This window comes from Struthio camelus, chromosome 14 (genome assembly GCF_040807025.1).
Source record: "Struthio camelus isolate bStrCam1 chromosome 14, bStrCam1.hap1, whole genome shotgun sequence".
Classification (NCBI taxonomy): Eukaryota; Metazoa; Chordata; class Aves; order Struthioniformes; family Struthionidae; genus Struthio; species Struthio camelus.
The window spans coordinates 358,364-382,534 of record NC_090955.1 but is presented as its reverse complement, the minus strand read 5'-3'; the positions used below and the strand labels follow the sequence as shown (position 1 = coordinate 382,534).

At 40.2% G+C, this 24,171-nt stretch overlaps 1 protein-coding gene and 1 long non-coding RNA gene across 4 annotated transcripts in view; one reads left to right on the top strand and one right to left on the bottom strand.

The window, feature by feature from the left end:
- The window catches only part of LOC138061017 (uncharacterized), a 156,923-nt gene continuing 132,752 nt past the window's right edge, over nt 1-24,171 (top strand). The window contains exon 1 of one of the 2 annotated variants that reach the window (XR_011134589.1): nt 1-363. This is a non-coding gene — a long non-coding RNA (uncharacterized lncRNA). The remainder of the gene's footprint in view (nt 364-24,171) is intronic. The other variant, XR_011134588.1, reaches the window with a different exon arrangement.
- The window catches only part of FGD5 (FYVE, RhoGEF and PH domain containing 5), a 122,112-nt gene continuing 101,794 nt past the window's right edge, over nt 3,854-24,171 (bottom strand). For both annotated transcript variants that reach the window (XM_068907665.1, XM_068907666.1), the window contains exons 13-21: nt 22,220-22,303; nt 20,509-20,588; nt 17,130-17,229; nt 15,261-15,398; nt 14,042-14,144; nt 12,695-12,822; nt 10,603-10,731; nt 8,404-8,552; nt 3,854-7,628 (exon numbers count right to left, since the gene is read on the bottom strand). In XM_068907665.1, the coding sequence (XP_068763766.1) occupies nt 7,592-7,628; nt 8,404-8,552; nt 10,603-10,731; nt 12,695-12,822; nt 14,042-14,144; nt 15,261-15,398; nt 17,130-17,229; nt 20,509-20,588; nt 22,220-22,303 (948 nt within the window). In that variant the 3' untranslated portion in view covers nt 3,854-7,591. The remainder of the gene's footprint in view (nt 7,629-8,403; nt 8,553-10,602; nt 10,732-12,694; nt 12,823-14,041; nt 14,145-15,260; nt 15,399-17,129; nt 17,230-20,508; nt 20,589-22,219; nt 22,304-24,171) is intronic.

Genomic DNA, 24,171 nt, shown 5'->3' with positions numbered 1-24,171 from the left:
CATTTACGCCGAGTACAGGCAGGGGGCTGAAGGCGCCTCGGGTGTGGGGCTGCTTGGCCCCAGCCGAGGGGTCTTTTGAGCACCCAGCTCACGCCTGCTTGCTCTAGGGCCGAGTTGCTCTCGGAGCTCTCAGATCCTTCCTTGCTCTTCATCGCTAGCCGCGGGCAGAAGGCAGCTTAGCGATGTCCTTCCTCAAGCTGCCCTGCTGATAGCAAGGGCCCTTTTGTCCCTCCGCTTCGTAGGACATCTGCCTCAGGAGGAAAAAAAGCCCTTCAGAGACGCCGTATAAAATTGGGGAGGGAAGAGACCCTGTGAAGCTGCCCCTCACCTGAGAGAAGAGCTTGAGTCCTCCAGGGGCCAGAGGTGAGGCGGGGGATGTGCAAACCCGTGGGGAGGGAAGACTTGCTTTGGACACGCAGAGCCACTGCTGTGCACATGTGGAGTGTAAAGCCACAGGCCAAAAAACCCTCTTCCTACAGCGGTGGTGACATCGGCAGTAAAAACATATCGTGGACAAGGGCGGGGGGGGGACTGGAAGTCAGAGCAGACCAAGAAATACAAAATAAAAGCGAACTTTAAGGTTATTCATGCATCTTAAATATTTGGGATTAGCAGTATTATGGAGCCCAGTTGAACTTTTTTAAGCTGTCATTTCAGGTATTTAAAATCTTTATGCACTCTTCCTGAAACTTTCTAGAAAAATATAATGACCAAAGCAGGTGTCTGGCATGGAAGATTTCAGCCTAAATATAAATTCAACAAAGTTATAAGTGACTGAGAAAACTCTAGTAGTATAAACTGGCCTTGTTAATGGCACATACTATTTAAATTTCTCTTTTAAGTGTTAGTTGGTGATTTTAGATGTATATGCACTTGATCCTTGTATTCATAGGGTTTATGTATATTTGGCCAGCACTGAGGGAAGCTAATGACTTCCATGCTATGTTTTCGTGACCTCATTTCTCCTCCGTTTTTCTCTTGGCAAAAGTGAACTTGTTGAAGTTATTGCCCTGCGCTGTGTGGACTGCAGCAAAATCTCACTCTGATGTGAGTTTTGAATAGTTTTATTGGTTTGTTTGGAAATGCAGTTGTTTTATTATGGAAAGTGGGAGGAGTGATTCCTTGGGCTCGCAATACTCATGCACTGGCCTGAGTTGCAGTACTCTTGTGCAGTGGAACTGCTCCAGGGAGTAACAGGCGCATCCTAAAAAAAAAACTCTGTGTGTTACCTGATATATCCTATATGTTAACACTTATCTCCTGAACGTACAAGGACAAACTCTTAAGCTTTTTGGCTCTTCCTTATTACTCAGTGTGTGGCATTTGCCTTTGATCTAAACCTTGCCAGTGAACCCATGAGCATAAGCATAGTCCAATTTAATTTGAAGTAACAGAGGACACACTGTCCTCTGTGAGACTACTCTGTGAGGATATTGAGGCAGCTGTAAGAGAGCACAGTGATCTCCCTCTACGCTGAAATGCCAGAGCAACTACTGACATGTTTATAGCGCCATTAGACCTACTTATTCTTCATGAGCTTGAGTAGCTGCTGCTGTTCTCCACCATCTAACTGACAATATCAGAGCTCGCCCGCTCTGCCTTAAGCACCAGCATGCCATGTTTGATGGCCTTCATTTTGGTACTGGAGTCATTGCATAGTTGATAATTACTGTGTGCTTGTTCAGATGTATACCTGGCCATGGTCTTTTTACCTGATGCTGAGTTACAGTATCAAACTCGTGCTTTCTGAAAGCACGAGCGGACTGACCTTTTTAAAGCAGAATTGTCATCTAAAAATATTTGAGACAAGGAAAGGTAGAACAAAGACTTGTTTTATTCTAAGGAACATGCAGAGCAGCCCCACGACTTCTGAGGTAAAACACCCATTCTTGGCAATCCGAAGTTTAAGTAAGGTTTCCCTTGATGTGGTTAAACACTTTCAGAATTGCTTTTTCTCTCCACTGTGGGGAAAAAGGCAATGTTGGGCACTGAAATGAAGTATCAGGAATCTGAATCAACTACTATCCAAGCTGATGGATTTAGCAGTCTATATACAAAGGCTATCCATTGAATTTTTGCTGATTTCTGCCAATGTCTAATAATGACAAATGGATACATTTTTTTGAGATCTTATTCAGCAGCAAAGTTCCACACTGACTGCAGCTCTGTTAGGCCTGCCAGCATGCTGCAGTTTTTTTTCAGACAGAAAAGATCAGAAGAAAGGCAAGAAATTCTAGATGTCATGCAGGAATATGGAAAGTATTATGTACCTGACACCTCAATGAGGTCTTGGAAAACTTGTGTTTCAGATCCAGCTGAAGTCTAGTGTTTGTGCAGTCTTGCTCTACCTACTTTATTGTTGCTTTCTGTTGTCCATGGGACTTCTATTCTGATTACAGGAAGTGAAACTTCAGTGATCTAAGAAATCATTGGTGTTTATCACACAGTGGCTATACTTTGAAGTGAAATCCCACAGACTAATCTAGAAATACAGTTTACCATTTTAGTATTTAATTATTAAATATAGTGAAACTTACATTTTATTAACAGATTTAACACTTATAAAAAGTGGTTTTAAGAACAGTATGCAATTACTGTACACTGAGGATTGTAAAAAGCAAGAGCGTTGCAAGAACTTAACCCTTCCCCAAAATATAAATCTATAAAGTAGTTCCTGTGGTGCTTTCCATTAGATGACACTTGTCTGCTGGCAAGTATGACAGTTGATGAGGTGGTATATAGTATGTGACAAGAAAAACTTTACAGACAATTACTAGTCAGTTTAAACTGACCTTGTAGTTTCTTTTAACTTACATAAGACTGAGGAAAGGACATAAAAATGTAGTATTACAAATAAAAAGATGAAAAAATTCAGAGCATATTTATTTAATATGTATTCCATGCCTTTCCAAAGCATACAGGTTAGAAACAAGCTGCAACACTTTTCTGGAAGAAAGCTATTAGAAATAATCCAAAAAAACCCCAAAGCCCATGTCATCTAGTGATAATATTATAAGGAAACCATGACAAAGAATGGCAATGCTATTTCATAATAATTTAAAAGTTTTTCTGGTGTTTGCTTTTATGCTGTACAAAAGAAGTCCTTCAGAATACTTGTGAAACAGAGCTGTATTAGGAAAGATTTTTTTTTTTTTTTTAATATTTTACTTGGATCTCTCTGAAGTGGACTGTAGGACCTGCCCTGGAGTCCAGAAGCTTTCTAGTCAAACCTTGATCAAAAGAGGTGTCTCAGCATCATCCAAACTGAAGGATCTCACTCTTTTTAATACAGAAAAGTCTATCAGAAATGTTCTCAAGTAACTTGTTAAGTTAGGCTAGTGTTCTAAGTATGGCACGCGGGAGGCTCACACGGTGCCAAGGGCATACCTTTTCCCCTCAGTGAACATTAGTACTGTTGCTATTTTACTTTCACAAGCAATGATACTCCCTGAGTGGTTATAGCCAAAGTTACCTCTGTCGCTGCACCAAAGCAGCATAAAAACTGGAAAAGACCTGTTGATATTCATAGCTCTGTGTTGCTCTTCCTTCATAAAGGCAACCCAGGATCGGCTCGGGACAAGTAGTAGTCCCAGCGGTTTTTAGACCTGCAGTGCTTGGGTACAGTGGCATGGGATCTTGCAGTGTTTAAACACTCGCCAACTCTGAATGACTTATATGATTTGGAAAAAGATTATAACAAGAACTGTTTAAAAATCATGTTTTAAATAGACGTATACTGTAACATAGATCTAAAGGTTAGTTGCCAATAACTGTTAATCATTTTAATGCTTTTCAACAGTTAGCAAAGTAGAACATCACTGGAATGACAGATCAATTTGCATCTGAGCTCCTGACTGAATGGCTAGCACATTGTGCTTTATTACAGAATTTTTCAGCAACGTTTATGAAGGTTTATGAAAAATTTTTTTGAGGGAGAGAGTAATACTAGCTACAGATTAGGAAGAAATGATACTGAGCTGTTTGTTAGCAAAGGGCGTACAGAAAACAATGTTTAAATGCCTTTATTCTAAGATATTGAAACTTTCTAAAAGGAAACTCTGAATTAACTCTGAAATTAAGATCTCTTCTGTCTTTGATGCTTAGCTGTGCTCAAATTAGATTAAAAATCAGACTGAAATTATGAGGACATTTTCAATTTCTTTTCTCTTTGTGCTGAATTGATACTATATTTATCTATGACTGAAGTGGTGTTGACAGATAGGCTGGTTCTACAGGGGTAAAGGCAGTGTGGTCTGAAACACTTGATCACAGTAATTACGTCTAAAACCTTTCTACTACAAGACTTCTGCTACTAGCTTCTAATTTGATACTCTTCCTTAGTTTGTCAGCCTCCAACAATGTTGAATTTTATCAGTTTGATGCAGCTTCATCCTCTAATGCTGGTAATACTAGGCATTTTGAACAAGCCATCCTAACATCTGGCAGACCTAACACAGCAAATTTTCAGCCTTATTGGTTGAATGGCTTTCAAAATGTATTTTGAAGATGAATTCTGGATCATTTCTGAACATTTTTAACTGCAAGATTTTCTTAAAACACCAGATCTTTTTAAGACTTGAGTTGTTGCTGGGTTTTTTTTTTTTTTTCCCCATCTTTTCCTTGTCTAGGTCTCTCCTTCTAACACAGACATGGGAGTATGTGGGATTATTCTTCATCCTTGATCAAATGAGTAGAAAAGAGAATGAGAGACAAGTAATGTTCAATTGTTTTTTTTCTTTATGAAGGGATAGTAGGGCTGGAGTTACAGCATTTTAGAAGTGAACTTTTAAATCCACAGGAAAGATACAGTATTTTCTCTTCAGATGTGGTTATCTATGGACTAGGGCATAGTTCTCTTGGTGGCAGTAAAACGTTTAAAACATGATGGATGTATTCTTTGGCTAACGTTACTTGGCTGTCTTTTGCCTTGTTACACTGAAAGCATCCTACTCTATAAAGAATACAGTTTTAGAAATCTGACACTTGTATGTTAGGTAGGGAGTCCTTTGAAGACCTGTCCTTGCTATGGTGTCTCTGCTGGGACTCCCCGAATGACAATTAATTTGGATTTTTTTTTTTTTTTTTAAATCAAAGACTGCTGCTGGCTTCTTTTTCTGGTTCCTTGGCATATTGTTGTCAGAAAGGTGAGCTATCCTCTTAGATGTTTATAAAGATTCTTAGAATTTACTAATGGAATGCGTCAGTCCATTCATTCACTGTGTTTATCCTTGTAGCACTCCTGTGAGGCAGCAGGAACCCACCGTGTATTACTAATGGGGAATTTAACACAGCAGAGTTCATGGTTTAACTGTGATCAAAAAAGGAACTCTATGCTACCTCAGTGGCTTGATCCCATATCTCTTATTTCCAAGGCTCGCATAATCAGTGAAACATCTTGTGTCTCCCCTGCCTCTTCTTGTCCTCAGAATTGGTTAAATTGAGGAACTAAGGTCTTTGGGTGGTTGAGTTTACAGGTGCTGAGTATCAGACTCAAGTAACAGTTGAGTGTCTGTTAAAAATAGCAGTACTGGAACTGAAGAGCTTGAATTAAAGAAGATAAAAATAATGTAAAGGAAAAGCCTGTAGAACTGCAGTTATATTTTCCTCTTTTATTTGTCCACATTACTTAAAACAGAGTTTAATAGCAGTGTCTTATTTTTTACAACAAAATATTTTCATGTATTCATTTCCTGCCTATTACTCAAAACTTCATACAACAGTCACTAAATATCAGCACCTAAATCTTCATAATACTGTTGTTCTGTAGTGCAGTTTTGTTTTGTTTGAGACCATGGTTAGAAATCTTACTCTGTATTTAACATTCCTTTATTTTTTGTCAGTGCAAAACATTTGTAAGGGGAAAAAAAACATTTATAGTCTATTGGTAGCAAGGCCGTAGTTCTAACATGAAACAAAGAGTTAACATTGGTGTTCATCCATTAACAAAAGAATCAAAAGTTTTACTTTTCTCATAATTAGTTTCTTTATGCATATGATAATCTGTGCTTTATGAAAGTGTCAGACTCAAATGTATCAAAAACCCCCAAATCAATATAACTTTTTATTTAGTGGTAGGCTTGTTTTTGTTTTTAAACTTGTTTTCCAGGTGACAAATTGAACTATCTATATCATTTGAACACCTATTACAGCCAAAAATTCAGATTTCTATGCAACTCACTGAAGAAAGGGAACTTGAAAGTATTAAAAAAAAAAAAAAAAACCCTGCAATGTATTTTAATGTAAGTAAATTCTTGAACATGGTATTTTTTTTACAAAGATATGTTTTAATCATAAATGCCATTCTAGTCCTTAGTCAAGTATTATGTCAAATATAGGACACAAAATCATTTTATTGCAATGATTATAACATTAGTACTTCTCAGCCTTATTTTAAAAAAGGAAAAACCTCAAACTCCAGAGAGCTAAATCTTCATCTGGTGTTAAACAGTATGACTTCAGAGATGCTGTGCTGACACTTGGCTGCTGATACTCCAGCCCTGGAAGTGTAATTGCACAACAGCAGTCTGATATAAAATACATTTAGCCACAGGAGTTCCAAAGCACTTGGTCAGAGTAGGTCCACGCAAGTGCTTTTCAGCCTGCCAGCATGTTTCAAACTGTATGCTGGTTGTATGTATTGAACTTTTGATGACATTTTTCATAACCAGAACAGCAGAAACAACAGGGACTTTGAAAATAAAGATAGACTATTTAAATAGATGATAAAAGTCTAACACTACTAAGCAGACTAGCATTAAATAAAAACTGTCTGTAGGTTTATAATAAATTAAAAATATACTTTGTGTTTGAGTCTGATGCAGTGTTTAGGGAGAAGTGACGTTATTCAGCATTTGGATTTGCAGAGCTACCATAGTGCATTTCAAAGTGCTGTAGCATTAAGAAGTTGAACCCTTTAAAATAAATTATACAAGGATCTGTGTAAAATTAGAAATTGTTGGCAAGTAGTTATCCTGGAACATAGCCAGTAGAGTGCTGGTAGACCATGGTAGATTGTATGGATTTGTTCATTCACTTTCTGTGGAAGCAGTTTAGCATATGCAGGGCACAATTTCATGCTGACATTTGTTAATGGACGAATGGTAAATCAGTCCACAGAACTCCTTGGAAACATGAAATATGAAGCTGTAGTTCAATAAGCCAATAAAGTGCTTTAAATGAGTATTTGTTGTTTACTACATTGTTTCTTGTTTCACGGTAGACATGAAAACCAGCACAATGAAAGATGATAGTGCTCTAGAGTAAGTAAAACTGAGCCTGTTACTTACTTCAGCTAGTGTTTTCATGTATTTTCTTGTCTTGACATTAGACTTGGTTTACTGTGGGATCAGAGGAGATGCTTATAGCACAAGTTGAACTTGCACAGACATAAAGATGACCATAAATACTCGCTATTTTAGTTTCCATTTGCAAAAATGTGGATGAAAGAGGAAGCAAAAACAGAAATCTGGAAACAGTTCAGATCCAGTCTTTGTAGCTGGTTTGCCTGAAATACACTGGTCAATTTTGTAAGACAGAAAAGGGTTGCTGGGAACTTATAGAAATCTGAGAATTTATTCCAAGTCCATTGCTGCTATAATATGGATGCTTCCTCCATGGCTTCAATCCACCTGAAAAAAGGGCAAGAAAGAAAAAGTGGTATGTATAAAATCATACAGTTCTTTCTAAAAATATGCTTTTTAAGAATGCAAAGTCTAAACAGGACTGTATTCCCCATCCCGGCTCTAATAAGGAACTGTAGTTTTGTGATTAAGGCAGGGACCTGGGCACTAGGTCTCTTGGATTCTGGTGTGACCTTTGCCACTACTTCATTGTGTAATCTCAGAGAGAGATTGCACACTCTCTCTTTCTTGTGCTTTCTTAGGCTGGGAAAGATGAAAACATTGAAGTGTGCTTAAAAACAACAAAACCTCCCATAAACACTCATTTACTTTCCTGTGTGTCTTGAAATTCTGGCATTTTTCTCACTAATTTCATAATTATTTTATTATGCAGCAGCAGTAGCAATAAAGTGTGAAATCTAAATAATTACTCATTGAAGAGCAAACTGTGCAAATGGATAAATAAATGGATAAATAATGGATAAATGGGTTTGAGAAGTTCCTTTATGATAATCACATTTGAGAGACTTCTAGGCATGACTTTTGAGACTCAGCCTCCTTATTTTCACCTAAACAAGGGAGCAAATTGTCCTTCCTGGAGGAACTGAAAAGCACCAGATAGACTTTTAATGTCACCCAGGTGAGTCACGTTTAATTGGGCTTAACACTCTCAAGGCTACTTGTTCCTCTGTAATGGAAGGCATTCTGAAGTGAAGGAGAGGGAAGAGCCCTACATAAGCTTTTGACATACTCATCAGTTAGTGTGTAAGTCTACCCTCCATACCTCTGTGCTGAATTGTTATCCTCTGCTCGGAAGCTATAAAACAGGGTTTGCTTGTGGTAGAGGTGGAAAACTGTATCCGTACTTCCTTCTTCCTTTTCTGGGGCAATGGTGAAACCCAGCAAAGGCAAACTTTCTGTGGCAACTTTGTCCTGAAACCAGTCAAGAAGTGAAACAAAGTTTAGAGAGAAGGCTTGTGACGGAGTTGGAGAACTCTTTCAGAAAGCCCTATTGTGAGACAACCCCCCTGTCTGATAGGGCCACTAAAACAGTAATGTGAATCTTCTGCTGGTCTAGTGGCTCTTCTGCAGTGGTTCTTAATGACTTGGATATATCCTAACCTAGACAGGGGCACTGCCAGCATACCTCAAATGTTCATCCAGTCTACCTGAGACCTGAAATCAGATAACACTTCTCAAAGGCCAGTTCTTCATGGCCATCCAAAGGTCAACTTAGCCATTACTTTGATGGACACCTTTGATGTAACAATCCAGGAGGCAAACCAGAGGTTATTGAGAGTGTGGGACAGTACAGCAGCAGTTCTGAAGGCTTGAGCCATGGTAATGTTCCCTTGGACCATTTTTATTTACTGAGTGCCAGTAGTATCTTTCTCATTTTCCTTCATAGCCCTAGCAGCATTTTCATAAATCTGCACCATCTCAGACGGCACACTTGCTGTCAACAGTGCAGCCTGAAAATTTATGAGTGGGTAATGCAGTTCATTATTAATTTATTCCCAAGGAACAGTCATGAATTTTGCTTGCCAGACACTGCTTTGTACAGGTAAAAGAAAACAATGAGCCTTAACTGAATTGCAGTTTAGCTGTTACTGATAGCTGTAGTTTTGGTCACTATCTCTATTTAGGTAACGTGTTCTAGATGTGTGTGTTGCCTTTGCCTCTGCTCTCAGAAGCTATAATGCAAACTGGGAATGCACAGTGTAATTGGCCATCCATTGCTTTTTTCCATATTGTTGAACCAGAAGTGATCACTTCTAAGGACAGTAGGAATAAGGTAAATGTATCAAACATGCAATTTGGTGTTAATGGTCTGAACTGCTGAGTTCCAGCCGAAATCAACGGAGACTGCAGTACTTTTGGGGAAAAAATCAAGCTGAAGTTAATTTGGTTTAACTGTAAAGGAAATCAGCAGGAAAATAAAATAGAAGAGGTGCTTATACAGCAACATTACTGAAGCAATCAATAAGTTGGTTTGTGATCATGGCCAAATCATGCATTCTCTTGTGCCTTGATTTCCCCATCTATTTAAAGGGGATAATGATGCTTCCTGCCTCACAGTGGTGATGAGGGGTTTAAATAATTGATGCTTGCAAAGTGTTCTGAACATTTAAAAAAACAGATATTGCTGTTATTGCAGGTCTCGCAGTCTATGTCCGTTGTTCAGCAAAAGCAGTTGTTTTATGCTTCTATTTATGAAACCCATCGATTATAACCGATTTTCGCATCGTAATTGCTTAAAACCTATTGGCATTGCAGCTATTCACAAAAGAGAAGAAATTAAAATATGAAAAGGGACAGGGAAGAGACAAAAACCACCTCTAGCAAATGTGGAAATGTGTTTTGCTCAGTAAATCTCCTAGCCCTCTCAGAACCATTGCTAGCTAAGGTAGTAGATACAATACCTACAATTCTCTAATTGATACCCAGCCTCCTTGGTTGTAAGGAGGAGGTTACAGGCCAATACAGAAAGTGGTATTCTCACATCTATATACTGTCTTTCACTGTCAATACTTGTAGGACTCATATGTCCTATCTGTGCTTGCAAAACTAGAATATTCTCCTTCCCACCAGAAATGGATCATAGCACCATCTATCTACAAAAAAATCTGGCAGATTTTTCTCTGGCACACCAGAGAAATCCAAAGGTCCTTGAAGTCTTTATGTGTAAATGCGTAGACTAAGGCTGGCAGTATATAATAGCGTGAACAGCAAAAAGTGAAGTCATGAAGAGCAGTTTGTGCAAGAGGGCTGCCAGCGTGCAGCTGGGGATGTGGCTGGGCCACTTGCCTAAAGACACCCCTGGGGACTAAGCCTACAGTTTCTTAGAACCAACTCTATAAGGCAGGCAGTTATGAGAACTGCTGTTTATACTTCTCACGTTTACTTGTGCTATATGTAGGGAGTAAAGGAGGGAACTCAGCAATACAGTCAGAAAAATATTCCAGGTTAGATTGCACAATACCTCATTTGCTGTGTAGGTGTAGAGGACTTTGCCCTTGATAACAAACCAGCGTTTCTTCCAGTGTCTTTTGCCTCTTTTACATCTGCTGAGATAACCACTGATGGTAGCTCCCTCTCCTGAGGCTGCCACCTGGAGCAGAGTGGAAGAAATCAGGATTTGTGATGGCAAAGGCTTCTCTCCTTCTGAGATATGCGTGTTCACGTAACACCAGAAGGCCAGGTCTATGCCCATGAAACCATAAGTAGACAGTTAAAAATATGGAGACAGAAAAAACATAAGCATTAGATTACTGTTCTTCTTTTACTGTTTGAAGATTTTTGGCTAAATTTAGTTCTCAGTAACACTGATGAAAATATGCAGCCAAGTTACTGAGGAGAGCAAATTTGCAGTTGTGCTCTAAGAAGCTGAACTGGTTCTTTTTTTGGTTCTTTTTTTGGTTCTTTTTTTGGTTCTTTTTTTGGTTCTTTTTTTGGTTCTTTTTTTGGTTCTTTTTTTGGTTCTTTTTTTGGTTCTTTTTTTGGTTCTTTTTTTGGTTCTTTTTTTGGTTCTTTTTTTGGTTCTTTTTTTGGTTCTTTTTTTGGTTCTTTTTACTTTTCCCTTTTTTCTCATCTCTCTCACCTCTCTTGTTTGCTTTTCCCTTCTGCTTTTCCCTTTCTTTTTTTTTCTATATTAGAAGTATATGCTTCCAGAAGGGAAGGACAGTCTTATGGCTGAACACCTTTAAGATTTGGGTATATTTGAAATGGATTTATATTAATTTATGCTCTTCACTTGATTGTGACTTGATTTCGTTTGTGAAATATTGTTTCTGAGGAAAGTTACCCCTCTCACAGAGGTATTTTGAGATTCAAGTCATTAATGATCTTAAACATGCAGATCTTTGAGCGGATGAAACTATATCTACATCGACACATAATATAGTATACATTATTCATTACAGTTGTAAACTGGGATGATATTGGATTAGAAACAAAAGGAAGAGATTCAAACCCAGCCTTCATAACACTGACGCAATAGAGGACTGAGTAGTATCATAGTGGTATTTTGTAGCAGAGCAGGCGAGGTTCCAGGACTCAGCCAAAGCAATTAGGAAAAGCTCACGGATTAAGACTATTGTGAAACGGTTCGTATTAATAAACATGTGCTGCCTCCTTGTGGATAGAAAGGCAATACCTTTTTCCTACCTGTTGAAATTTTGCTTTTCTGCCAGTTCTTACAGAAGTACTGAATTTGTATAATTCTTTCCTTGTATTACATGCTTGCATCTTTGGCTCAGTTTCAGCTCATCACAAATAAACCTCAAGAAATTCCCATGACTCAGCTGTACAAAGAGTTCAGCAAAACACCTGCACCCTGTTCTCATTAACACAATGATTAATGCCTGCTGATTTCAGTGACATGGAAGCACCTTGTTGTGTTCAGGTTCAGTAGGCAGCTTAGCTAGACAGACTACATGAACGTGACTGGCATCTTGTTCCTGGAAAGAAAACTAACATGGAAAGAAAACTAACATAGCTAGTGGAATCCTGGCCCCACTGAAGTTGGTGGGAAGTTTGCTTATTTACCTTTGTGGGATTACAGATTTTACCCATCTTATTTTAGACAGTTTGGTTTGAGCTGTGGGGAGCGCAACTGGTTAAACATATGCATTCACTAATTGCTTGCCAAGGACTACATTCTGTTCCCCAAAGTAAGTGATATTTTAGTTCTCTTGAAGAGAAGCAAAGGTTCTGTCATAAAATGTTATTGGTCAACAGCAAATCATTCTCTGTTGACGCTTGTCATCGTGTGACCTGCCTTGTTGAACTACCTAGTACCTTGAGGTCTTCCTAGCCTTCTAAAGACTTCATGGGTTGATGAGAAGATTAAAGTAAGCTGTTCTAATCCAGGGTATCTTCAGAGCTTAAGAGTTTTTTGTGTTTGAAACTTTCTACACTGGTATGAAAAGTATGAAATATAATTGCATGATGAAAGTAGACCAGGGCATGGGCTGTGCCCACTGCACATAGAATAAATGATTAAACATTGCTGCTGTAGTGTCAGCATGCAACTCTTAAAGTTCCTTGCCTTTTCTCAGGCAGCTTGGTCCTACCTCCATAAGAGCCGAAGGGATCTTCTTTTGTTTCTTGAAAGATGAGTAATGAATGTTGTGGAAGACAGAGAAGGCACTGCTTGAACACCTGGATGAAGTTGGAGGGAAGCTCACACTTAGTGGCCGCTCTGCAAGATTAAGAAAATTGAGAAGGGGAAGGGGGAAATGGATGAATTGGTACATATAAGACTAAGGGTAAGAGACATGATACAGTAATGCAAACGGTTAGGAAAATGTAGTGCTTACTCCAGAGTTGGTGAATTTTTATATTAGCTTTTCTCTCAAATTACTCCTTTAAGTCTGGTTAGCTTGGTGGGTTTCATGGCACCCTAGGGTAATGGTAATATCCTACAGCTACTCGGAAGCAGCTTGCAAGAAAGCTGACAAAGCACAAAACACAACTTGCTTCCTTGTTTTAAGCAAATATCTTTGCCGTCTATTCCTTCTGATTGTGTTCTGTGACACCTCTGTAGGATAAATTCACTAATGGGACATTCTTTCTAAATGAACCATTCTCTTTGAGCTCTGTGCATGCAAGACAGTTGCTCTGTCTCCATGTCAAGCTCCATTACTCCCTGCAACAGGGGATAATGCTTCAGTGCTGTTGTCTGAGTACGTCTCTTCGTGATCTCATTTCTGGCAACACATGTTACCTGGAAGCTCTTACTGAAGCACAGCATTGTCCCTACCTTTTTAGTCTTGATAGTAGAAAGCACCTACTTTCAGGGATTGTCTACATGAATAGTTGTGTCAGAATATTACTTTCTATTCATTCTTTGTTCCAAAAACCTCTCTCTGTATATTTTTTCAAATTATCTTTGATTTGGATATGCATTTAAAACAGAACAGGGGACTCATATTGTGGAAAAGTAATACACAGAGTTCTAGTTAGGAGCAGCTCTTCTGCTTTGAATTCATGCATCAATCTGTAACCAGATTAACTCCCTATGTAGAAAAGCTCTTAGTGACTCTGCATGTCACCCTCAGCATTTCTAGTTGTAAAAGCTATTGCATTGGATGAGGACAGAGTGAGGAGCAGTAAAGCCATTGCTTTAATGCATAATTCACTAGAAATGACAGGGAAAGAGCTATCAACTGTAATGGTTGCATCATGCACTCCTTACTGTTACTCTGATTTATCAGAGGACCAGAGGAGCCCTCTGAGAACCTGGCTTGCTAAAACAGTTTCAGCTGCCATACAGTCTGTCACTCCTGGAACTCAATAAACATATCTCATGCTTGAAGTGAGAAATCTCCTGTAACAAAACACAACATGGCAGGGAAATCCTGACGCTTTCCCCATTACACAGGCAGGCAGTGATTTTGCCAAGTATGAAGGAACCTTACCTCTTTTTTTCAGTTCCATGTAGCAGCTATCACAGACTTTTGCTGCTTGATCTTTGAGGTACTTCATAGGGTACTTGTTTCTCGAACAATTTCGACACACAATCTATTTCAGAAAGGAGAGATGCGAGTAAATGTCATTTTTACATTAATATACGTACACTAACAAAGCGAATTCTCTGAGCTTGTTGGCAGAGAAGATGGATAGTGGAGCAGACAGGACTCTGCTAAATGTGTGTAAATTAGGACAAGTCTATTGATTTAACTGTGATTGTTCTGCTTTTTACGTTTTTTACATTTACAGTGTTGTAATCCAAATCAAAATTTATTACTGAATTTAGTTGCACGCCATTGCTATGATCATCTCTATGGGAACTTACATGTTCTCTAGTAGTGAAGTACAGAAAGACCACTCTAATATCACATCTGGTTTCATAATTTTGTTAGTAACATTGTTTTCTAAAGCAAGCTTGCATGTTACTGCTATCCCTATGCTGGTACAGACTCATTTTCTTCGTGGAATTGGAGAAAGATGAAGTAAATGCTTTTTCATACTGGCAAAAATTACCGGTAGAGTTTGAAACAACAAAATATCACTGAGGCCAAAAGATAGCCATGGTTCAAATAAGACTTTAGGTTTATGTGTGTAACGCGAGTCTCTAGAGTCGGTAGAAAGCAGCAGGAACAAAAACACTGGAAAGGCTATAGATCCTCTCAGCCTTTAGGGCATATGCCAGCAGCTCTGTGATGGAACACAGAAGAAGCTTTCCCCTTTGCTCAGTGATCTAACTATGCCCTTCTGCTGAGTTTCTTCACCTTTCTTGGAAGATAATTTTACTGGCTGTTGTTAGGGCCAGGACACTGGACTAGATCACTGCTCTGGTCCAAAACAGAACCTCTATTTCCAGTGTATTGTTTCATCATCTGTAGTTCTAGCTGCAGATCAGATATAAAAGCTGAGCTCAGTGATGATTATCCTGTGGGCCTTCCAGTTTCTGACCTTTGGGGGTTAGTGTGCCCCTCAAGGGAAGGTTACCATTGTTCCTGCTAGAGTCACTAATAGCCTGAATACTTATTTGTCTTTTGCAAAGCAAAAAAGTCTTTTATGAGAAGTCACGTTCTGTTCTTGATGTTTCTACAAGCTTGCCGAAGTTAGAGTAGTAGCAGCTGGTGTAGTAGAGGGGTGAATAAAGCCTTCTTAAGGAGTTTGTACAGCTCTTACCTTCCCACAAGCATGGCAATGATGGCGTCTCAGGGTGAGGGTAAAGTCACAGCCACAGTTCATGCACATCATGACATGGGACACAGGTACCAAAGTAGGAGGCCTCTCACCCAAGGGTATTCCAAGCCTTTCCCTTAGCTTAAAATCAAACAAGAGCAAATCAAGAAGCATCCACGCTTCTTAGATACACTTGGTCAGTCCCAATCCTTCACATACACTGCTTCTCTCATTTCAGTATGTCTTCACCTGCTAAGATCCCCAAATTCGCAAATTCTTAATGAACGCTAATATATGAGATACAGCTGTTTCAGAGCTGAAAGACTGTGACCAATCAGGACGTGGTGCTGTGAAGGCCAGACACAAAACAGGTAAAAATTGATGTAGATCTGTTACTGGCCATTCACTAACACTCCTCTACATCAGACAGGGATCTGATTCGTTGTATATCCAAACTGCATGTACGAACATGAGTTAAGACCATCTTTTTATTAATGGCTTTTGAAATAGTATCCATAAAAACCGTCACAGCTTTCAATTGAAAAAGGGCTGAGCTCACTATTTCATTACATCTTGGGGTTGGGGAGAGATGCTACAGAAAGCAATAAAAACTTGTTTCACTTCTAATACAAACCATGATCTGCACAAAGATGAATTTATCCCCACACAATCCAAATCTGATCCATGTTTTCCAGTGCTGATCTGAATACCTAACCAGCTTTAAGAAAGTACATTTACTGTTCCAATCTCTTGGCATTAACCAGGCAACGGTGTTGTGCAGGGCCCTCTGCCGGTGCTCTGAGCTCATGAAGCTGTGGTCAGTGTGGAACTGAACCTAATTTAATAATCCCTTGCTGAGAAGCTGAGTGCATTAGCTCAGGCTCAGCATCAAATTATATCATGGATACCCTGCTTCCGGTTCACAGCAGCTTAGTGTTTAGCACACGTAAAGCAAGCTCTTGTGCCTTTGAAAGACTGTTTGCTAGGAGGCTTTGCTAGGAGGAAATTGGACCTCTGCAGGCAAATAGGATTTAGATACAAAAAAAAATTACATTCTCCTTGCACATATTCAGATCTAAATCAGAAGCAGGGCTGCATAAGCAATTATTTTTTCATTTGTTGGAAAAGAATATATTTTAGGTTGCTATACATCTGAATTGTTAATTTTTCCTATTGAAAATTTGAAAGCAGATTAGCTTCAGGCCAGCAAGAGTATTCTGTTTTGTTTTTGGAATTCATTTTTTATTTCATACAGTCTTTAAAAATAAAATGCCCCTCATTTTTTTTTTTTTTCCAGTTAGCATTATTTAGTGCAACCCTACGATTCTGCTTAACCTTACATAGCATTTTTGCTCTTTATCAAATCCATTATTTACTTTTATAACTGGGAGTAGCACAATTGAAATTAATGCAATAGCAACAGTATATATTAACTGTGGAGGTACAATTGGAATATTGCTGGTGGGGTTTGTACTGGCAGTGAATTTATTATGTGTATGATGTGAGCATAACTAATGGTAGTTTCATTTTCTTACAATCGTGCAAAATTTGTAGCTATTTTTAGAACATCCAAGATAATTACTCTGTAGGACCAAATTCTGCCCCTCTTTCTCCAATAAAATGCCTATAGATTTAAGCAAAGACCTCAGAATACTGTGTGATTAACATTTCAGAGGTGGCCTATGGAAATTGTATGGTAACCAGGAACTGTGAATGAGCTTTGCCATTTAGGCTTGACACATTCTTTTAAAAGAGAATAGTAAGAATGCCCTGCCACTAGGAACTCTGCTTTTCTATATCCTCCCCTCCTCTCCTTTCTCTCCCCATTTATTTTTTTCCTTCCCCTTTCAGCCTCTGAAATTTTCCTCTTACCTCCACGTTGCTGTGGAAGGTGGAAGTGTTTTGAGCTTTGCAGTCATCTGGGATGTGTCTGCTGATGCAGCTATACCAGTCATCCCTTTCTGAACAAGAGCTGTGGAATGAAATACAGCAGTGCAGTCAATGCCAGGCACAGTAGGGATTGAACCAAGCAGTTTCTGGATCAGAAGAGAAGAGCTTTGCTTTATGAATGGTTGCTTTTCCCCACCAGTGCATTGGTATGCAACTGGTATTTCTTTGACTGGGAGCAAAATTGACTGTCACACCTGTTCAGCAAGATGATTAGTTTAGATCTATGGTTAGGACTGTGACTGAGAATGAACAAAGTGCTCATGAATATTTCAAGACAGTCTCTGACTTTACTATAAGTTGTTCAGTCCTAGATCACATAGGGTGATATGAAATGTCTCTTCTGTCTTGTCTGTCCTAGCTAATAGACAATCTAGAGCATGTAGCGTTAGCATGGTTGCTCAGAGTAAGTGTATTTGCATTCATCTCTTCAGTGGAACGCTTGGATGATCTCCATGTTGGGACATGCAGAAGTCTGTGGCCCAGAGATAGAGATTTGAATATTTTTGTTTTTCTCTAGGTAGTTCACAAACAATCTTCAAACTCCTGGCAGGAGGCTAGGACAGCGATTTAGGAAAGAAATTCAGCATTCCCTCTAGTTGCAGTTTTGCGTGGAGGCCAGTAGTTCTCCAAACTGGCCCCTAGATGCCCCCTTTACCCTAGACAAAGCAGGGAGCTCATGCACTTCTCTGCCAGTCCATCTCTCCCAGAAAAGCAGCAGGGCTGTTAATGTCTGTTAATTCTCAGATACAGCCCTCTGTTAGGACTATGAGCTGTTCTGCCTGTGTTAGTTGTTTTTCCTGCTGTGACTCCAAACTGTGCTCTTACTGTGCGTCTGAAACTGTGCACAGCTGTAGCTGCTCCCAGCATCAGTCGCAGGAAGGGATGAAGCTCAGTGTGGTCTCCCCTCCCCAAGTCATACCAGCCATTCATATTAAAGCTGTCTACTAGGCTTGCTTGTAGAAATTAGCAGTGGCATCATTGTCAGCTGCTGTTCAGCTCTGATTTTCTCACACCAAGCTCAAGAAGGCCACCAAAACAAGACATCTGAGAACAACTTGTCTTTTGTGATACTAAGGGGTGGCAGGGAGGGAGAAAGGAAATGCCAGCATTAATCAGTGACCCTGACTTAGAAAATCCCTCTGTGCCCTGAGCATAAGACTTTGTCTGTGAAAAACACCAGCCTCTGTAAAATTCAACAAGCCTGTTGAAGCAAAGAGATTCCCGAGCAGGTGTCTATAATGCACATAGGTTAACCTCTGCATGACAAGGGGCTATGATGTAGGAGATAATCTGTGACAAGAGTGGCACTGCTAGTCAGTCCTTGTCACTAGTAAAAGATCTGTCAAATTTTAATTTCTAAGAAATCTGAAAAAAAAAGTCTGTATCTTCCAGTCAAATCACATTCCCAGCCTGCAAAGCATTAACTGAAGTGGTCCTTCAACCTTTCTCTCCCTAATTCTTACTTAATTTTCAAGCGGAGAGAATTTCTAAGATCTATCTTAAAAAACAAAGAAAATCATGGCCCATATAGTGATGTAAACGTCAAAGACAGATAACAGGGTCAATCTACTATTAAAACCCAGATATCTAACTGGCCTCTTTAACCTTTTCTCCATTCTGTTAAACACCCCTAGGTAGTAATCATAGGTTACTAGAGTGCCTAAATGTGGTAATAACTCCTGGCTGCTGGTGAGTAAGATGATTGATATCAGTTGTCGCTGGCCTCTTCTCTATTAGCTATTTCATTGGTTGCATGAAGGCTCAGAGGAATTTTTGCTGAACTTTGTAGAAACTCGGACCTCAATTCACTACTGCCACATGCAGTCCCTGGTGCAATTTTTGGGCTGCACCCTTAGGCTAAGCTGTCATTTATCCCTGTGCTGGCTCATATACTTTTGCAATGTGCTTAGACAAACAGAAAGAGAATCAAATTGTCACTACAGTCTCCTGGACAGCAGGGGACATCCGCGCAACACAAACTGGCCTGGGATGGGATTTGTTACAGTGCCATTGCTGTTGCTCTGAATTAGCATCCTAGGGAGGTAACACTGAGTGCTTTCTCATGGTGCTCTGGTACTTTATGTGGGCACCACACTGTTACCTCTGTGCCCGAGAAGAACAATTTTGAAATGCAAACGCAGGTGTAACAGCAGTATCAGCCCTCCTCAATAAAGGCTCTGTGCTCAGATCCATCACCAGCTGACTGCAAGCCAAGAACATGGCTCTGCGGGTGAGCAAGCCATTTTTAGTGGGAGATGTAAGGACTTTATAGTGCCTCTTGCTCATGCAGCCATGCTAACTTGTGAACTTTGGCGATTCCCATTTTACTGCCTTCAGTCCCTGGCACTCATGCTGTATCTCCTTGTTGCATTCGCCTTGTCTCATGCAAGCGTAAGGCATTAAGGGTTGGGTTGTGATCGTCAACAACTGGCCTTCAGTGCAGGTTTGCAGGACCTCAGTGTGTGCAATATGAGATACAGGGAAGCTTGAAGCCTTCTGGTGCTTTTCTGTCCTTGATTCTCCATTTGGTAAGTGCAGCATGCTGTGGGTGTTGTGCAGCGTGGTTAGGAGAGCATGCTGTCCAACTGGTGTCTCATCAGTTCTGCCAGGCAGCACAGAGAGGGAGAGGAAATGGTCTGTGTTCCTGGGTGACTTGTGGCAGGTTGTCCCAAAATGAGCAACACAAAGAAGACAAAGGGTCTCTATCCCAGCGCTGTGATAAGAGTCAGGCTCAGGCTGACTCTGTTACTAGAAGTACAGTCTCAGTGTCAGGCCCTGATTCTATCCACTACCGAAGCAACACAGCTCCCAGTGGTGTCACATGCTTTGCTTAGGCTAACTAAGCACAGACTTGATATGAGCACGAAAGGCAGAGAAACAATATAAAAATGCTGGCAGAACATCCCAAGCTGCTTCTGAGAGATGCCAACTTCAGTTGCACTGGATGAAGGACACGCACAGCAGTTGTTTCCCCTCTACAGTACAAAAGTACTGCACATATCCTGCTTTTTTTAACGGAAAGCGGGTAATTATTGTATATATTGGGGTTTGTAATGAGTGTGCAGCTCTAGGAAAACCTCAGATATTTTCTGATTTGCTGGTTATAAAAGGAAGCAGACAGGCTTTGGCAGGTAGCTGAACACAGCACACAGATGACAAATGTTCTTGGAAAGATGAAAGCTCCAAATTCAGTGACCAAATAAGAAAGCAACCTCCCTATCTACCTATTGCACAGTGTAATTTAGGGAATTCTGCTATGTTTTCAGCTCTGCTGTAGCTGGAGACTTATGATGGACGGTACCTTGCTGACAGGGTCAGGCAATATTCATCGTTTTCAATCTTCAAGATGTTCTGGGCTTTTTCTGTCACTGGGCGGCTGACCTAGAAACAAGTACCGTGAACATGAAGGTGGACATGAGTTAAACTGTCTATAGCTAGTATATTGTACAGATCTCAATGCCTAGTGATTTATGACATCCCAGCCATGTTTCATACTTCAGAGTGAAGGAATGGGCAGGTAGGGTGTTGTATTGCTGATTTAATGAGGAGTGTTCTGTATTTCAATATGGTAATGGTGCTAAAGACAGAAAAAAGTCCATTTAGCCCTACTATAAAGATAAGGATAAAGTATGAATCAGGGCTGAATTTGATTAGGACAAGCTTATGGAACGTTTAGTCTAACAAATGTCAGAGCATGTTGTTAAAGCAGGGCAAAAGCCTTGGCTATTCCTGGAAGAAACGGCAATAACTTTCTTCCTAACAGGTAGACCATATGCAGCAGAATGCTTTAGTTTAGTGGATGCCTGTCTGCAGGAAGGCTCTTTAGGAGTGAAAACTTACTTCAAAGCTACAGCTCAGCTAAAATGTTTTCTCTACCATATGGTGCGCTAGCCACTTACTAGTAGCAGCAGCTACTAGAAACAAAACTTTATGGTATTCATGTGTTGTTATTAACATGCATCTATCATGCCAATGACTCAATATTTCAAATGCACCCTAACAGGTACCTGTTCTGCATCGCCGGTCCACTTAGTGGTGGAGCGGTTTGGCAATTCCCTGCCCAACTGGGCACTCATAGTTAGTTTTAGACGTTGATATCTCCAGAGTGATCCAAAGTCAGCCTCCCACATTTTCGTAACACACCAACGCCCCTTGTGTCATTCTACTAGAATTAATAATTAGTAATTCTCATCTTGCATATTTCCTACATCCCCAAGCTCCTGGCTTGCCACTTCAAGTCCTCTTTCGTATAAATACAACTTGGCATATTGGCTGTAGAACAGTTATGGATAAGTTCCTGGAGTGAGGTATATATTGAAGCACAGACCTCTCCAGCCCAGTATCTCCTGTTGCACAGAGGCCAGTGAATGCTTAGGGAAGGAGTGGGAGTACAGGGCAATTGTGTCCAGTTTCTGGCAATCTGCAGTTTAGGGATTTACTGGATAAGAAACTGTGCCTATATTACTGCATGTAATAGCACCCAATGCACCTTTTTCCATGAAGTGGGCTAATCACTTTTTGAATCCATTAACGCAGCTTCATACATTAATTTGATGAAAACAGTCAAAGGGCACATAAAAAACAGACAAATGAAAGCTTATGTAAATTTGGAGTGGCAGGAGTTTAAAACCAGGCAGCCTAAGCCCTAGTGAATATGTCGTAGGGAACGATCGTATATTGGCTGGAGACAGAGGAGAATGGACAAAATGAGATATGAATCTTTTCCATCTCCAGTTTCATGATCAGATAGTAAATCTGATTTTGGCTTGCATTATTCATGACCAGCCTGAATAAGACTGTAATGCTAAGTCACAACCTTATAGATAATCTTTTATTTGTTTGCTTTATATTATTTTTCCTTCTACTTCTGTAAGAGGCAAAGGAATCCCCTGCTAACAGGTTCATCTGCTCTGTCCCCATGCACTCAGCTGGAAATGAGACATAAACCAGCAAAGCACTAACAACTCACTATACAACTTTAATTCCAGGCTATAATACAGATGAGGCGTTACCTTCATGCCTGACACAGCCAAGGTGTTTTTCAGTTGGTATTTGCCATCCTTCTGGGGATATGTGTACAGCAGAACATCATTCATCTATATGAAGAGAAAGACAAAATCAATAATTTGCAATAGGGCTTGCAGGCCTGACCGTTACTCCTTTGGGGGAATGCCCAGAACAACCAGTAATTTGATGAGCTGCTAGGAGTGTTACTAAAGACAGGCCTAAGCCTCACAGGTTAGATCAAGACTCAAAGACCTGCATTTCCACAGAGCTCAGGGGAGCTTGGATTGGATCCTGGACTTTGATTCCAGCCCATTTTTGACTGTTGCTAATGGCAAAGCCAGTAGATAATCAACTCCTTGGGTGCCCTCGCCCCCCCACCCCCACCTTCTCCCCAGTGTGGGTGAAGCAGCTGCTTGTTTTAAGGGCAGTGCTGTGTTCAAGTTGGGAAGGCAGCCTGTACGTTTACTACCTGGCAATACTGACTAACTGCCCAGAATGCAGCAGCTCTGGCTCTCTTAGGATCCCACTGACACTGAAGCTGTGGTTAGGCCAGGGGTAGGCCTCGGCTTCAAGGACTTCCATTTTCTGGGCAAAAAGGAAGTAGAGATGAGGACAGGTGCCAAGGTCTGGAGGAAGGGGGTCAAGGAGGAATGGTCTGGATATTTGAGAGGAGTAACTGGACTTAACTGCTGGAAGAATTTGTCCAGACACATGACAGCTTTTCTGGGTCTGTGAGCTGCAGCAGAGTCCCAGGGGAGAGCAAAAGGAGAAATTTTTTTGATTTTATGAGGAACAAATCATCTGTAACTTAACACCTCAAGTCTTTCCTTAGTTCTTAAGCTCCCTGCAGAACGCATTTGTTTATAACAGCTTCAGACAAAATGGGATCAGATCTCTGGTGCAATTTGCTTAGCTTAATCACAGATGTTATTGTGGTCTTTTAGCTCCATGCCAACAAACAAGTAAATGCAACAGCAGAACTGGACCTTGTAGGTCTTTGCTGGCCCCTCCTTCCCTTACTCCTAGAAGGAATAGCAATGTCTATGGGCCACAATATTGCTAAAGTGATGCCTTTGTACATACAGACTGTGTTTTGCTTGCAAGAGCAGGTCATGTACTGTGGTCTTGTATTTTTTATTTTTATTTTTTTTTTCCTAGTCCTCCCACATCAGTACTGGGATACATAAACTCGGTCAGCTCCTTGATTAACCAAGGTGGGATACTGTGAACAAAGATGTGCAAGGCAGTGTAAAAACCAAGGCATAGGTAATACCTTGTCTCTGGCGTTGCACTGTATCCCCATTATTTTAAGTTTAGCAAAAAGACACCTAAGCTCTCCTATATAGGCCACTGCTGTGCCTTTCTCAGAGTCTTTCTGGTGAGTATTAATTGATGCATAGTTTAAAGCTCTCTTAATATAGGACTTTTCAACTGAGTATATAAAAGCATACTACCAAGTCAGGAAAAGAATCTCAGACTCTCTTCTCAGTAGTCTAAAATGAAGTATTTACTCCTTTTGCAGCAACACAATAGAATTTCTGTAGAACAAGGTGGCAAATGGCTTGTCACACAGTTTTTATGCCATTTACTTATGGCTCTGTAGCTTTCTTTCCATGCTAACATTCATCCAGTCAGCACAGTGACATCCGCACAGTACTGACCAGACGATTATTCCCAGTTTAACTAGGGCTGTGCATAACCAGAAATATTCATCACAACTGACAGCATACTGAACATCTAGGAGGTGTGGGTAGGAAAATCTGAGTGAATGTAAACCTTTCAGTGAAAATCAGATGGAAGCTATTTTCACTTGATATTACTGGATGTGTAGGTTTCTTTTTAAGTCAGTGGCAGGAAGGACTGGAGCAGTTAGGTGGGAAAAAGGAAATAAAGGCAGGCTTTAGTACTTATATTAGAGAATGCTCTGGATTCCCTAATGAATTCTCACATTTGCCAG